This window comes from Charadrius vociferus, unplaced genomic scaffold, assembly GCF_000708025.1.
Source record: "Charadrius vociferus isolate BGI_N301 unplaced genomic scaffold, ASM70802v2 scaffold359, whole genome shotgun sequence".
Lineage (NCBI taxonomy): Eukaryota > Metazoa > Chordata > Aves > Charadriiformes > Charadriidae > Charadrius > Charadrius vociferus.
Genome location: NW_009661369.1, coordinates 74,000 through 90,868, shown reverse-complemented (window position 1 = coordinate 90,868; position 16,869 = coordinate 74,000). Strand labels below are relative to the sequence as shown.

The following is a 16,869-nucleotide window of genomic DNA, read 5'->3' as shown; positions in this document are numbered from 1 at the left end:
CAGTACCTTACTCCACACAATCCCAATGACTGCAATGTAACCGTAGCAAATGTGTGAAACACCACCTACCCAGGCAGATGGACCTTGCATATACCTGAGACCCAGAAGGAGCCCCAGGTTGCACTAACAAACCACTGGGGGATCCCAGCTGAAGAAACTGCAGAAGATTATACACTCCTGAGAAGAGGGCAGCAGAGGTGTCAAAAAGGACTCTGAGCCTCTAAAGTCTGTTTTGCTCTAAGAAATATGTTTGTTTTGTGTTACTCCATTGTTTTCATCAGAAATAATAACCTGTGCCCTAAAGAAAGGGCTTGCCAGGGCTTTAGGGACTTTTACAGTACCTGCGTGGGATTGTTTGGATAAGATAACGTTCAACAGTGAGTAAGTAAAACCCACCACAGGTGTAGGAATTTCCTCTTACAGTCTAGAACAAATTTACTGTATTGTAAATGTAAACACAAAGATTACTTGGGCATTAGTTTAAAAAATCCATGACACGTTGTATATAAACCTTTTTAATAAGTACTTCAGTAGGCCATAACTGTACTGTTGTGTGATTCTGTTGTAAGGGATTATGCATAACACCACATTAATTTTTCAATAGTTGATAATAGCAGTTGACTGTGCTGGAAACATGGAAATGAATTTGCTGTGAGTCTGCTTCAGGATGACAAACCATTGCACCTTTGGCTACTCTTGCACTCTGTAATGACTGGGAGGTGACTATTTCTCCTGTAGGGACCATATTACAAGGGCAAGTGTAAAAGCCCTGTAAATTAGCATAGCTCGCCCAATACTAGTTTCACCACACAACAGGAATAAAAGATAATAAGCCAGTAAGCAAATCACAGTCTGAGTTCATTTGAGAAAATCTCCATAAACAAATATTATCCTATGAGCCCCCACTTCACTATTGCGTAATTAATTTCAACATTTCCATTCATTCTCCACAATATTGTTCATCTGCATGCTGCTTCACTTAATCTGCTCTGAAGTTCTTCTAGATGAGAAAAAAAAAAAAGGTAGATAAACATGATATCATATTACTTTTCCTGTGGTGTTTTAGTTACATAAGTCCCTGCTATTTCCCCAATTCAGGAAAATAGTCAATCATCAAAGTTTGTTCCCAGTAGTGGTTTTGTACCTGTATAAGTACTTCATTCCCTTTAAAACTTGTTCTAAACCAACTTGTCTTTGGAGTCAATGAAAGGCTACCATTGGCTTTAATAGGCATTGCTTTGGGATGCTGGGTGTGAAATATAGCCATATAATCACCTCTTTAAAAAACAAAACAAAACAAAACAAAACTTAAAATGTGTTCCTCAGACCCTATTTCTGCTGCATAGTCTTCCAAATAGTGTTGCAAAATCTTGCATCAGTGATAGTACCTGTATGCATTTGTTAACACATACATGAACAAAAGTACTGATATACTGCCATAATATACTCTAAAAGTAGCAATAACTGCTACTCATAACAACCAAAGAACAAAGTTGAAACCTTGAGGTAGCCTTAATGTTAACATGGTACAGAGAACACTAATAACATCAATTGATTTAACATTAAGGGAAACTCAAAAGGACAAGAAAATGTTCAATCATACATTCACTTAAACCATTACAGCTTCCAAAAGCACTCAATTGATTTTCTTGAGAAAATCATTCCTGAGAAATTATTTTCTTTTCTCACAGGGAAACTCACCTCAGTACAGAAGTAATATAATAGAATTGGAAACAAAAAGCCTCCCTTGCCTGCACAGGACAGTGGTGGCAGAGCAGATCTCTCCATCCTTTTTGTGCAGAGCTGTCTCTTGGACATTCACTTGGACACATACCTCCTCAGCCTGTTGCCAGCACTCTGAGCAGACTCATGCCCTCTCTCAGGCCAACTTTCAGTGGAGAACAACCAGGTGACTCTGTCCCCAGTGGTACTTGGAAAGGAACTGTACAGTCTGGCACCCACAGGTGACCCTGAGCCGAAGGACAGAATGGTCTTTCACATGGGCACAAATTTCTTAACTGAACGGTTTCCCAGTTTTCAGAGTAACCTTTTCAGGGTGACAGATGGGAAGGGTGACACACTAAAGACACCTTTGGCCTCCAGAATTAGAGCTGGAGCACATCGAACTCCGTATCAGTGTGTGTGTTATCAGCCCAAGACCCACACACATGGTTTCTTTTCTAAGAGATCACAACACCCCATCAGAAAGGTGTGTCAGCATCAAAGGAAGTTTCTGGGTGATTTTTCAAACATTTTAGCTCTGTAATAAGAACAAGATCTCATTTTGTCTTTTCTTTCCTTGCAGGTATTCAGAAAACTAATAATTATCTTTTCAAGCTAATCAAGTTGTCATTCTGGAACAGCAAAAAACATCAGGTGACTTTCTAGGGATAAAAATGATACCGATTCATCCATGTCAGTGGCTGAGAATACATACACACTTCTAAACATCCATAAATCTGTAGGAGTTTGGGAAAAACATACAATAAAAGGAACAGAAAACCAAGACTCTTTTTTTTGAAGTAGAGGTAAAGGAGACCACTAAGGGGGATTTAGGAGCAGCCGCCTCTCTGCGGCCCAGGGACCTCCTGCTCAGCTGCTGGAGCCCAGCCCGGGGACACAGGATCTCTGCCCATGCGGAGGGATGTCACTCCTGCTTCCCCATTTGCAGGTTCAAGCAGCAGCGAAGCTGAGCACGTGTCTCAGAGACACAGACACACAGAGAGGACACTGACATGGCCAATCACACAGACCGCCACAGAGAAGGTGCTGCCTTCAACAGCAACCATGCACAGCACTCACATAAAACACAAGCATGCTGCGCGCGCGCGTGCACACACACACACACACACGCTCTAGATTCACAAGGCCACACACATTTGGGATCCCCTCCTCAAATACCGGCACAGCCCGTCTCTCCATCCAACAACCCTGCCCTGATCCCAGTCCCTTTTACCCACACTCAGCTCATGCACACCCATACCCTCAGCAGCTGGTTTTGAGCCATATCCCAGTGCCTGGTGGCCAAGATCCCCAACCACTCCAGCATCTGGCACTGAGACCCCACTCACTCCAGCAAGTGACACCACAGGTCGGGGGCACCTACACTGGCTCTGACTCCAGTTGCTGATCCAGTGCCCAGTCACACCAGTCCTCCCGGTAGCTGGCACTTAGTCCTTACAGCACTTACACATGGGACAGAGAGTGAGGTTACACAGAGACAGTCAAGACAGGATTTAATGAGAAGAGAGGACAGAGTGTGGTGACCAGGTGCAGCCAGACAAGTATACTGACTCTCCCTGTTTAACATGTGAACAGCACCATTTACACTCCGTTCTGTCTACCTCCTCTTTGTTCCTCCCTGATCCCTTTTCCCTAAACTTCATCAAGTGCTTCATCACTTGGTATAGTCCCAGATAACCTCCTCCAACACCCTGAACCCCAGGTTTGCATCCTTATCAGTTGCAAAGTCTGAGTTTACCTGTTGTTTATTGATAGCCCATCAATTAGTGTGGCTGACCAGGTTTATTTCTGATTATCATCTTTGTTAACATTAATCGGTCAGGTTCGGTGTCTCTGTGTGTTTTTCTCCCTCCTTTTCCTTATTGGTAAGGTCCTCAGATAATCTTCCTGAAAAGGAAACATTACCACACCCTGCATCCCCTTATCAGTGAGTGCAACTGAGCGGGCTTGTCCTCATCACCACCTCCCTTCTCACGTGTCCTTTAGGTTTGACTCTGCATGTTCTGGTATATGGCTCCTTTCACCTCATACCCTTAGAGGAGCAGAGACTCCTTCCATATTTCCTTCCATATACATGTTGAGAAGCGCAACATGAGCCAGCAACACGTGCTTGCAGCCCAGAAGGCCAACTGCATCCTGGGCTGCATCAGAAGTGTGGCCAACAGGTCAAGGGAGGGGATTCTGCCCCCCTACTCTGCTCTTGTGAGACTCCACCTGGAATACTGCATCCAACTTTGGAGTCCTCAGCACAAGAAGGACATGGACCTGTTGGAGTGGGTTCAGAGGAGGACCACAAAGATGGTAATAGAGCTGGAGCACATCTCCTATGAAGATAGGCTGAGAGAGTTGGGGTTGCTCAGCCCACAGAACAGAAGGCTCTGGGGAGACCTCATAGCAGCCTTCCGGTATCTGAAAGGGGCCTACAAGAAAGCTGGAGAGGGACTTTTTACAAGGGCATGTAGTGATAGAACAAGGGGTAATGGCTTTAAACTGGAAAAGTGTATATTAAATATCAGGAAGAAATTTTTCACTCTGAGGGTGGTGAGGCACTGGAACAGGTTGCCCAGAGAAGCTGTTGAGGCCCCACCCCTGGAGGTGTTCAAGGCCAGGCTGGATGGGACTTTGAGAAACCTGGTCCAGTGGGAGGTGTCCCTGCCAATGGCAGCGGGGTTGGAACTAGATGGTCTTTAAGGTCCCTTCCAACTTAAATCATTCTACGATTCTGTGACTACAGAGACTCCCAATAACTGAAAAGATCAGTAGTTTCAAAAGGAAGAATGAGGTCTGTGAGTTCCTGTCATTTCTGAAATTCATGGTATATATTCATTTCTGCATGTGAGTCTCAGATTTCTTTTTTCCTCTCCTTTTGCAGTGAGGTTTGAAAAGGTGTGATGCTTTTTTTTATCATTTGTGCTCTAAATACAGAAAAAAAGTTATTAATTAAACTAGCAATATATCTGCTTTAGTGAGAGAAAGCTAAGGGAAAATATATACCAACATTACTGCAGATAAATTTATAATGTAATATATTATAGATAATAGAGTAGTCTGCATAGAAGTAATGAAAATGCCAATTAGTGCAATCCTTTAGGAAACCGTAACTTATTTAATTCACTGCTTTGTTTTTCCAGTTTTCATTGATTAAGATCAGTGTACCAGCACAAAACAAAACAAAACAAACAAACAAAAAAAGTATGCATTTCTATTTGGTTTAAGTGATAAAGAAAAGAAATGCATTCATGACCAATATTTTGTTTGAACTTCTGAAAAGCTATTTCCAGATGAATTCTAGGCATGTCTGGAGAATTGAAAACTGCAAAGATGTAGATTTCCATTTTAATTTCTTTTAAATCTTATGGGGTTTTTTATGCAGTTATGAGGTGCAAACCTGAACGTCAACATTTAAGAAAACTCCGATGAAGAATAAGCCTCTTAACTAAAGAAGTTTAATCTCTCATTTTTAAAGTTCTAGCACAAAAAAGGTCTTCAAATATTTCCCGTACAGTACTACTGAAAAATCACAGAAAAATGTTTTTTCCTGTTACATGTAGCAGTACATATGTGATAATATTTTTTCATTTTTTAAATATTGCCTAATAAATTACATTCTTTCTTTGCTATGCATAACTTGAACAAAACATTTTATTACAGAAAAACATCTGAATTCTGATGAATCGTATTTTCTCTACTAATCTGTTTTAAAATCAAAATGCAGGTAAATTTTGTGTTATCTAAATTAGGCCACTGGAAGGCTACATCCTTATTACAATGTTTGCACAAGGCACCTCTGCTATAGTATCATGTTAGAAGATAATGTCTTTAAGATAATAACAGGACACATCCTGGGCTTAGTTCTGCATCTTTGGTAGGAAGCAAAATGAATTGATGGATAAATCTGTGAGGGTAAAGTCACTGAGGTCTGCAGTCCAGGCTAACTCGGGTGCATTAGGGTAGATTGGGCAGATCGGTGTGGTCGGTAAAGAAGCCGTCCCGGAATTTCACAGGGACCTGTGCAGCGCTAACGTTTCCATTTGTGCCTATTTATTTTGAGCGTGGGTTTTTTTGAGTCACTTATGACTAAGCAATCACCAAACAGGAAAAAAAAGCCAAACACTTGTTTAAGGATATAAAACTTTTTGCAGAGATGAAAGGGTTTTTTGGGGGGAGGTTTGGTTTACTCTTTTTTTTCCTAATAGCTTGGTCTTTGCCTACAGACAGAAATAAAGAATTGTGCAGTGTCAACACTTATGCTTTTGCTAAACAGACTTGACAATAGGTCCGTAATTAGACATGGCAGTGATGTACCCTCTGACATTGCTTATACAACAGTTCCAGCCTCTACTGAAGTACAAAGCGAACAGATCAAAGAAAGTGGATGGGCCTGTGCACTTTTCATAAAATCCTTTCTGCAATAGAATAACGGGGCTAGAGGGGCCATTGGTTTGACCTCGCAGGGTGTCTCTTATGTTTTTATGACTTAATCTCTTCAGTCCAGATATGATCCTACACAAAGAGAGCCCCCAAGTCTTCTATAACCAACAATGGTTTTCACATGTTACAAAATAATTGTTCACAGAGATACCTGACCTAGTTTGTTTAAAATCAGCCCAGCTTTAGGACTTCTTAGCCTGGCTGAACTGTTGGTTACTATTTTTCAGTTCTAAACCTGCTCAGAGATCACTCAGCTCTGCACAGCGCTGTATTGTGCTACGCAGAGAGCCATCAAAGAAAACTATTGAGGAAACAGTAACCATTGTACAATACCTGGCAAATGTTTTTTTGCCAAAAACATTGCTCAAAACCAACTAATCTAAGCTAGCAAGCACAACACTTATCCCTACTGAGTCTGAAGAAAAAACATCAGACAGGACTATTGAGTTATTCTGACCAATATATAGTCTTTGTTTTTCTAAAAGGTACTGTAAAGGCCACCTGGGTTCCACAGTGCCATAAGAAAAGCTAACTGGATATGTTTACAGGTTTTAACCATAACATTTCTGGTCTTCACATGATTCATTGTCAAATCTTTCACAACAGGGTAATGGAAACTAGTATATAATGATTATAATGTACAACGTACACACTAATTTCAAACAAAGACAAGGTAGGAAGAAATTTCTTCATTTCTTAGAATTTGAATAGATATTGTTGTATATTTAGAAAGCCACACAGCCAGAAAACAGGTGACCCGAATTAGACAAGTTTGTAAGAACTGCTCATCTACAATGCCGTAATTCCTTCCACCTTTCTGAGCAGAGACACACATTTTCTGGACATGGGTATACACATGGATGTGTAAATACTGCTGGCACTTGACCAAATCTGACATTTCACAGTTCCGTAAACCATCTCAGTTTGTGTTCAGTGTATCTTTGCATATTTAAGAAATGAGCAGAAATGAAGACAAAGTTTGAGATTTGCTTGAAGACAGCACTGGAATGCTCAACTGCAACTAAAGAAGTTAAGTGATTAAACTCCTGGTGTTTTTATAGTATTCAATCATTAAAATTCAAGAGAGGCACTCCAAAACACGCATGGAAGTTCCAAACTTTGAGTACTTTAGATGCTACGAACACAAGGTCAAAAAACATCAGGAGCATAATCTTCTGGCTTTGCAATACACACCTTGTCTCACAGGGCTGTTTTACATGGTCTGAAAAGTATCAGTCATAAACTTTATGTCGCGTGTGTGTTTACATGTGCATGTACACACAAAAGCACACATAAAGTATATCCATTGAAAGAAAAGATGGAATTTCAAATGAGTTCACATACAGCCATTTCAATGATTTATAATAAATACATATTTTGGTGACAAAGAAACCTTTTCTACCAAAATCTACATGAGAATAGCATTCATACTTAACGTAACAGGTTCCAAGAATGTGAGAACAACCTACTACTTCTTTGTGTAGTTGAGTGAGCAATGAACAGTTTTACAAGTTCGTTTTGGTACAAGGGTTACGGCTGATTCTGGTGATGTCCTCAGGAGTTTGTACCGTAATAGAGAGGAATTATGAGAGAGAGAGAGAGCACGCACTGAAACTGCAGTGGATTACATTCCGTTTCCCGAGGTGTTCAGCAGAATCTGAGGTTTCACTTTAAAAAGAGCCTCTAGACATTTTAGCTCTAAATACTACTTTGAAAAATGACCCATATGAACCAAAGAAACCCCATAAGCCTGACTTTGCAGAAAGTCTGAAACAGGTCAGCCCAGGGAACACTGTATTGTTCACATATAGTAACTCAGATTCAGTCAATGTATGAAATAGTTAAAGCTGAGTCAGGTCACAGAAGGTGAAGGAATTATGGAGATTGACAAAAATAACCTACAAGTCACTTCTGCTTTCAAAGGGTTGTTTAAAAAGCTCATTGTGGAATTGACTGGTGAGGTTTCATTGATTAGGTCTGGGGCTCAGTTTCCACCAGCTGGGAAATACCTACATAAGAAATGTCTCTGAAATAAGGAATGTTTCTGAAACTGGCAAAAGTTAAAAGTAATTTCTGTGATCTTCTTTGACCTAATCTACTAGGAATTTGTGTGGATTTACTTCACTCAGCACAGCAGTCTTGTGTCAATAATGTTGGCATGAACATATGGAATGAAGCTGATTTTCAATAAAAAGCCAACAAGTCCACCAGGATGGGAGGAAAGAGCCCCCTTTAACTACACTCCACATTTCCTCTAGTAAAAAAGAATTCATGTCACTCCAACAGTGAGGGTTGCTTTTTTTATTTTTGCTTCATTAAAATTAACTGTACAGCTGGGCTGTATGTGTTGTCCATAACAATTTGCACTATGTGATTTCCTTGTTTAGTTAAAACAACTGACAGTAATAAAATAAGGGCAGGTGAATTCGTTACTATGGTTCCTGTTTATAGTGCGGAATAACAGGCACAGAAAGAGCACAGAGGCAGGAAGGTCACGCTCCTTGCCAAGGAAATTTATATCTTTTCATTCAGATTTTGGTGTTAGTTGAATTGGTCTTTCTGATCACCCTTTGCTGAACATGCAAGTTAAATTATGTGACCATACCTCAAATGGCATTTTTTTGCTTTCCTTTTTCTAAATGTTATGTGTCTAAACCCAGAAAGAAGAGTATTCCAAAGTCATGGGATGCGGCAGACACAACCTCATTGAAACTTCCTTAGAAATGAAAAATCTGTCTGGCTCGTGGTGTTGACTGCTACCTGTGATACTGAGAGAAGAAAAGCACCAAGTGTTCTTACAGTTGCTAATTTATCATTAGCATACTCTGTGTCTGCTTTTGGACAGATATTAAGTAAAATAACATTTTTGCAGTAACAAATTTATTTCCTCATGAAGTGAAAGTTCGCTGTGTGACTACGGTTTGCTATGGAATACTTCCAAACCCTGGCTGCCATGTCCCACCTATCCCTGGAAGGGCCAGGTGAACACACCTGTCTCCAGAGACACTGAGCACAATCCCTTCAAAATCCCTCCACCCTGACAGGTTGTTGTTATACAAGGAGTACTACAGGTGCTAGAAAATATCAGCAATGAGAAGACGCTTTACTGGTAAATATAAAAATGAAGGTGCTTGTTTCTTTAGTCTGTCCAAAACAGCCTTCACGGTAGCAGGTGTGCTTTTCTTGGACATATTTAATCTCATGTGGTATGCATTTAGACTGCAGTGCTGCAGCAGGAAGAACCCAAACCATGGATTTACCATTCTTTTCCCCTTCTCCTTTTCACACAGAATGTTACTGATTTCATCCAAGTCATTCACACTGGAGGGGATCACTCAAGCCAAATGAGGAAGGAAGAGAAATCTTTTTTGAGATATCATGCACAAATAGGAAATATTTGACTTTCGGTATAAGTTAGTTATATGATATAATAAAAATACAATCTACATATATTAGTGAAATATAATATAAACAAAGTATCTCTTTAATTTTAGCATATAATTTCTACCAATAAACTTTGGTCTGAGGAAAGCAACACAGTAAAGAAATTTCATTCTTTCTTAGTTCTGCTCGAACATTCTGATAGCCAAGGATACACGAAAATTCCCTTTGTTATAAATAGTATTTTATTTTTGTTTTCCGCAGACTGGAGGTATTGCACATCCTTTCTGCCCTTTCATCCAGTTATCGATCCACCTTATCAGCACTACCTCAGTCATACTAGATGGAGTTGAAGAGACTTCCAGTAAGAAAAACTGTTATCTAAATGAGGACAAGGAAGAAAAGTTTCTCACTTTCCTTCTTACTTTCTTCATTCTTGTTCTTACCAAGGAAAAGTTCAAAAAAGCCTTTTTCCCTGAAAAAATTCACAGCCACTTCAGCGAGGAGACAAAATGGCCTGCTGCTGCACTTGCAGAGAAAAAGCAATTACCTGGCATTATCATCTGCCAGAACAGACAACACAGATCCAGATGGATTTACTGATCTCTAACTGGCTCTGCAATACAGACCATGTCAAAATGTTGATTAAAAAAGGCCCAGATATATTTTGTTGCTAATAATCTTGAAGGTTACAGGCAAAACAGAAATGATTAGCAAAAGAAATTTCAGCGCTTTGCATGCAGCTTTCAAGCACATATTGGCTAAACTTACATAGCGGCCCTGTCATCTCTAAGTCATTCCATGATGCACAGAATATTTCATGTCCCTCTATCCCTTTATTTAAGTTAATTTGTGGACTATACACGCATACATATTAATGTCATTTAAAAAAAAATATATATATATATACACACATTCATGCTGAAATCAGCTGCTGAAGAATATGGCCAGTTTGGTTTTCTTCCCAAGCTTCCTAAGAGACATGCCATAAATCAAGTCCATTTCCCAGAACAGTTTGTCTTGATCTATTATGATGGAGATCAGTCCAGAAATAAGCTAAAATTCCCATTGTCTCTGTAGACATACAGAAGCTAGCTGATGCTAGGGAATGTGCCTTTAACGAGCTCAAAGGCTGCTGGTCAACTGTGTCTGGCAAAGCACAAACAACACACTGCAAATGGATGGTATGTATGCATTTTGGCAGGTGAATATGTGGTAGAGATTGTAAGCCTTCTGTTTTTTGTCAGTTCTGTGCTGGGATCATAAAGGACTGGTGTAAAGGATGGAAGGATGCAACAAAAACTTTTCCTATTTCCACAAATGTCTATATGATGGCCACGAGCAATTGGACAACACCAAAGGAGAGAGCTAATTAAAATCAAAATTGAAAGATGAAAGACGTTAATTTTAAAGTTCAGGCAGAGAATTTGATTAAAGAATTTTAATTAAAGAGACATTAAAATAACTTTTTTCACCCTCATTCTATTACTTTAGGGAAAACAAGGGTAAGTTCTTCAAAACACCATCATTACTGTTGCTCTTATTGTTTGACTTTGTTAACAGAGGCGTGAAATGTAGATGGTGGGTGAAAGGGAAGTCTTGGAGGAAACTGTAGCAGGGAATATTCCAGTTGGATACAAGGGAAAAAAATCCTCACCATGAGGGTGAAAAGCTTAATGGAAAATGGCCCTGAGCAAACAGGTATAACTTTCTTTTGGCCACGTTTGGTTGGGACAACTGGTTCAAACATCCTTCAGAGGTCCTTTTCAACCTGAGTTAGTCTGTGGTTATATGAAAGCATATCTGTGTGGCCTGACAGCAGGCAGCCTTGAATACCTATTTTTTGTTGAAGGTCACTAAAGCCAACTGACTTTGAAGGAAAATCTGAGGAAATACAACATGTTTAGCCAGGTAAGTTTTGGTATGAAACTAAAAACTTGTCAAATATTTTGGAGGAATGACTTCACCTGGGCTGCAAAAGCTCTCCATTTCCTCCTCTGTTAACAATCTATAAAGAAAAATCTTTTGCAAAAACTTAGTCATTATTAATAAAGGAAGAAAAGTATATAAAAAGTAAAATAAAATCGATTCTGTAACAAGAAAAAAACAGAGGTTATACAACAATGTACTTTGGCAAAATTAACTCCGCATTTGATGCTGAAGGTATAGAAAGTTAAAAGGGACTTTAAGAGCCGAGACTTTGTTCTATAACTGAGCAAAATTACTTTCAAAGTATTACCAGCAAGGAGAAATCTTAGATGACTTGTAATGACTTGTAATAAAACTAGTTCTTGAACGAGAGCAAAGGCCAAGCTGAGTTGAATTAGAAACTACCACCATTTCTCTAGTGGTTCAAAAAATGCCTTCCCTGCAGATTAATTTCTGCAATTGGAAGAACTCTTTTGAACATGACCATTGAAAGGGTTGTCTGCCTGAATACAGAAACAGCAACAGCTGGTCAGACTCCGGAAATGAAGGTCTTCAGGTTAGAGAGGAATCTTATAGTTGTCCTCAGATGCCTCTAGCACAAATCCTACAGCAGATAAAAGACTGGCATAATCATATCTGAGCCAATTTTCCCAGCCCTTGGCAGTACAGTGGGCAGATCAGATCGGAGATGATGTTTCAGGTCCAAATGAGATTTAACTAAAAAGCTGCAACATCATCCCTCTAAAGTCATCATTAATTCTGAGACTAATAACGAATGCCATTTCTGCTGCCCCTTCCAACACTGATAATTTTTGTCAAAACATACCTCTGGAACTGCAGTCAGACCTATCTCAGCAGATGCTGCCTCTAACTGCAACACACATAAGTAACGCCACATACCAGCCTGACTCAGACCTTACTCATCCTCACTAGGGAGCCAAGTAACTGATTTTGTGTGATTTCTGCATTAGTTCAGAATATTAAATAAGATTGGACATGTTTTGAATGGGTAGAAAAGCATGGGCTGCATATATAAACTCTGTGGAAGATTAACAAATTCAATTTCTATTCCGTTGCTATATCCACTCTTTTGCCCTTTGCAGTACTTACTCCAGTTAAGTTTGTCCTGAGAGTAGAGACTGGCCTCTAAAGAAAAACAAATAATGTAGAGGAAACCATGAAAAACCTATCTGTTAGAGACTCATCCATGATTTGTAAGAAGATGTAAAGGTAGCTTCCTGAAACTCTTGATTAATTTATAACTTTGCAGCTGGTTAGGCTGAACACTGCTTGGGGCAGGGGTCATATCTTCTCACTCTTTGGGAAGCATCTTGACACACACTTACTGTTATACAAATAAAAATAACAAACCATCACAGTGGTAATCAACCTGATATCCCTAGATGCTTCTTACTCAGGTGATTAGGGTATATCACAGAGGGAAATTATTTAAACCAAAACAAAACCTTCAACACTCTGCCTTTTGTTACTGATTTTCTGGTGACCACAGTGTCTTTTCCTTGCACACGCCAACTAGCACTATCACTGGTAGGACCACTGGAGGCTGAGCGTGGCAGGGTACTACAGGAAGAGAAAAGGCCATAACCTCCTGTCCCAAACCCATTTAACCTCACAGAAAAGAGACTGTGGTGTGCGTCACATGGGTTACTCACGGCTCAGCTTCGATGCTCTGGTCAGCAGCTATGTAGTTGGCGGGGATGTAGCCCTCGAGCTTGAGGCCAGGATAAACTGACCGTGTTGGCAGGAGGAGCCTAGCGTACCACCAGCCCTCTTTGGATGCATCCAGCACTTCAAGCTTATCCCCAGCTTGGAAGCTCAAGTCCTCCTCAGTGCGAGCCTTGTAGTCAAAGAGTGCCACAAATTTGCAAATATTCACCAGATTCTGGCCAGGCAGTGGAGGTAAAGGTTTGCTTTTCACCTTATTCTCTATGTCTTTCTGTCCTGCCTGGATGTCATGGTTTACTACAGTAAGGTTCACGAAGACTTGGCTGATTTTCTCATCCTGCTCACCATCTCTCCCCAAGAAGAAGCACGGGAGGTAAGGCTCCAAACAGGGACAGCGCTTCTGACAAAAGTTTCCCATCCTGTTTCCTTGTGCCTTCCTCTGCTTCTGCTTTGCTTTTGCTTTTCCTGGTTGCGATACCCTTAGACCAATTTTTGTACCATCAACATTTTAGCTTTTCTGCGGGATTTCTTCTGCCCCTCCTTCTTTGGCACAAAATGAAACAACTTTTGGCAGAGCTGGAAGCTCCTCTCCAGTCCCCCACTGAGAGTTCATTACAGGCAGCTCCTGGATCAGGAGTGAAACCTGAGTATCCAAGTGCCGGAGCACATGTGGAGGGAATTTCTCACTTTGTCTTCGGAACAGGAAAGCAACACAGCAGCTGGGCTGCACTTCGGGAACAGCGGGCGAGCGTGGAGCCTCTTCTCCCAACAGCAAACCAATAAAGTCAGAACATCTAAGCAGGGGAGGCTTCTCAACTCTTACTGCTTGGGATGGGCGTTTTCTTATCGCAGATTGGGTGCTGTCATATGATCAGCAGTGAACCTCTGTAAAGTCTGTCTGGGTAATGATTAACCGAGCTGACCTGCCTGTTTCCTAGCAGTCTCTGACGTGGACAGCTTGAGTATTTCTTTTTGTTTCCTGGTTTGCGCTGGTTTCAGTTCCTGATGGGAAGCCTTTACTCGCCAGAGGCTGGCAGACGCCCTCACCTGGAGCACACCTGTGGCTTCTGCTCTCCCTTACACCTGGGTGCTTTCCCCTGCTGAGCATCCGCCCTCCAAACCAGTCCTCATTTAAAAAAAAATCTTTTTTTTTTTTTCCTTTTTTTTTTTTTTTCAGCTGGGTTTGGCACTTCTCACAAGATAAAATAAATATATGGGTCTTCTACTAATAGATTTTAATTCATTCCTTATTCTGCATTTTAAGGAAACAAAGGAACTAGCCAAAAAATTGCTACAGGTGGTCAGCTAATTATACTAATCACATACAAAAATAATGGCTGTCTTCCAGTCACCAAGTAAGCCAATGAAACCAGTATATTGACCAGTATATTCCTATTTCTAAAGCACCTATAACCTGGCATACAGACCGAGCCTCAATATTGCTGAAGCAAGCAGCCTGGAGAGGTGTGTGCCACATCCCAGCAGTGCAGCCTGAGCTTTATAACAGCTGGAAATCCCCAAAGCCTGAGGAACACGTAATGCTTGGAGCGGGAGCAGGAAGCACCGGGGACAGCCTGTTTGTGCCATGCGGTGGCATTTCAGTAAGAGGCAAACTCCTAAAGATAAGAGGTCAAACAAAACCCACACATGGACCTATAACTCCCTGGTGATAAAGCGAGCTGGCTCCCATCTTTTTTTTTTTTCTTTTTTTTTTGAGGGGGGGGGGGGCAGCAATATCTGCTGTTTTCCTAAACCATTTGCACACGTCTCAGCTCCATTTAGAGTTGCTGTCTTCTTTTGCTTTACTTTACTGGAAAGAAAACTCAACTAAACCACTTAGAAACAAAAGCTGCTTGTTTTCATCATGTCTGTCAGTCCTTTGACTGAGGAGATCAGTGGCACAGGCAGAAGCCTACTGATGGACTAGGGACTGTGGGATGATTGAAAGAAGTCTCCACTGAAAGTTTTACACTATCAGGTCCATCTCCATCAACGAGGCATGAGGAACTGCTTACTCACTCCTCTTCTGCAATGCTGCAAAAGAAACTGAATAAAGGAGAAAGTACCATACACATTAAGCAATCACTAACCTTCACACGCTAGCGAACCTTTTGGGTCTGATAAAAAAATGGCATGCCCATTTTTCAGATTATGAAAATCTTATTTGGTTTCTGAGGCACCACTGGAGATGATTTTTCCCCACAGCAATTGTTAATCCCTACCCAGATCAATAAGAACACAGATATCCAAGAGATATTTACTTTTCTTAGGTGTGATGCACAATATCCAAAGTTGGGAAAGGCCTGTGTTGAAAAAGAAACTATATCTTCATTAGTCTTGTTTAAAGAATTATCTACATTTACTGAAACCAGAGAATATTAGAAAAGATGCATTAAATAATCTGGGTTTTTTTCAGTTTGTATACTTGATTGGCCTTTCCTGTAATGTTTCGTGGTTCTGGCAACTTGGGCATAAATCTGGCAAAGATTTGCATACACATTTACTGCACAGAATAGTTTCATCATGACAATGGAGTCACTTACATTGTACAGAACCAATCCCATGCCCAGCTCTCTTCAGGAGCAAGACCCATCTTTACACTCCGGTACCAATATACATACACATTAGAAATCCCACTGCTTTCACTGACACCACTCAGATATTTATAACTGTAGCAAGAATGGGGCTTAAGCCTGCAAACATTTGTGCATATGAATATCTTATATCAAACAGACCCAGGCATTAATTCATCTTCCCTCCCAATATTTGCCCCTTCTTGGCTTTACAAGACCAGATAGGCTTTTGCTGGGAGGGATCAATCACTATAAATGAGATTACTTTCCTCCCAACCAACTCTTCAGGATCAATTCTAGTTACAAAACAAGTTGTCTTTCACAAACAGCCATGAGATTCTAGTCTGATTCAAAACTCTTCTCAAAAAGAGAGAGGAGTGGGGCTGCTGAAAACTGCTGAGCAGATTCCCGGGGCCGTGTGGGCCAGGACTGTGGCTGAGCTGTGGTGGCCACAGCAAAGGTTTTGTTCCCATCCTGGTGACTTCATTGAGGATTCTCTGCATTTCTGAAAATAAAGCAGTACTCCTTATGTTTTAGAGACTATATCATTTTATCACAGGCAAGAAAAAAAAATGAATGTGCAATAAAAATGTTCTTGCTGGTTTTACTGAAAAAAAAAATCAGATAAATCCCTTAATCCTAATTTTCATGCTCACAGTTTGGAATAAATGAGGATAATCATGTATATTCAGAAGCCTTTCAATATAAACTTTTGTCTGAGTTCTCTGCACTGGTATTGCATATAATTGAACGGGATAATCTTTGCAGCACCTATTCCTGGGCTTAATTTAGTTCTTCTGCCGTGCATCCAACTATGTTTTCTTTTTGCAAAAGGAGGCCAAACAGATCTGTATTGCTTACTGGCCTTCTGGATCTTTACTTAACTTGTTTTGGAGGCTGAGAGTCAAACCAGAAATTGTGCAAATAAATAAGCTACTGGATGTAAAGTGACTGTGAAGGACTTAATCACATATATTGATGAATTTTACTAGCAAAAATACTTTGTAAAGGACACAAGAGTCTCACCTCATTCTTACGACCAACAATAGCTAGCAAGAAAGATGAATTTATTATGACCAGAATGGCACATTTACAGTATAGATACTGAAATTTAGTGTGCTGGTCC

The 16,869-nt window shown here is 40.4% G+C and overlaps 1 protein-coding gene across 1 annotated transcript in view; it reads right to left on the bottom strand.

The window, feature by feature from the left end:
* Positions 1-13,588, bottom strand: part of FRK (fyn-related Src family tyrosine kinase) — a 51,917-nt gene extending 38,329 nt beyond the window's left edge. Inside the window, exon 1 of the mRNA XM_009893620.1 lies at positions 13,158-13,588. Within this exon, the coding sequence (XP_009891922.1) occupies positions 13,158-13,588 (431 nt within the window). The remainder of the gene's footprint in view (positions 1-13,157) is intronic.
* Between the last annotated feature and the right edge of the window lie 3,281 nt (positions 13,589-16,869).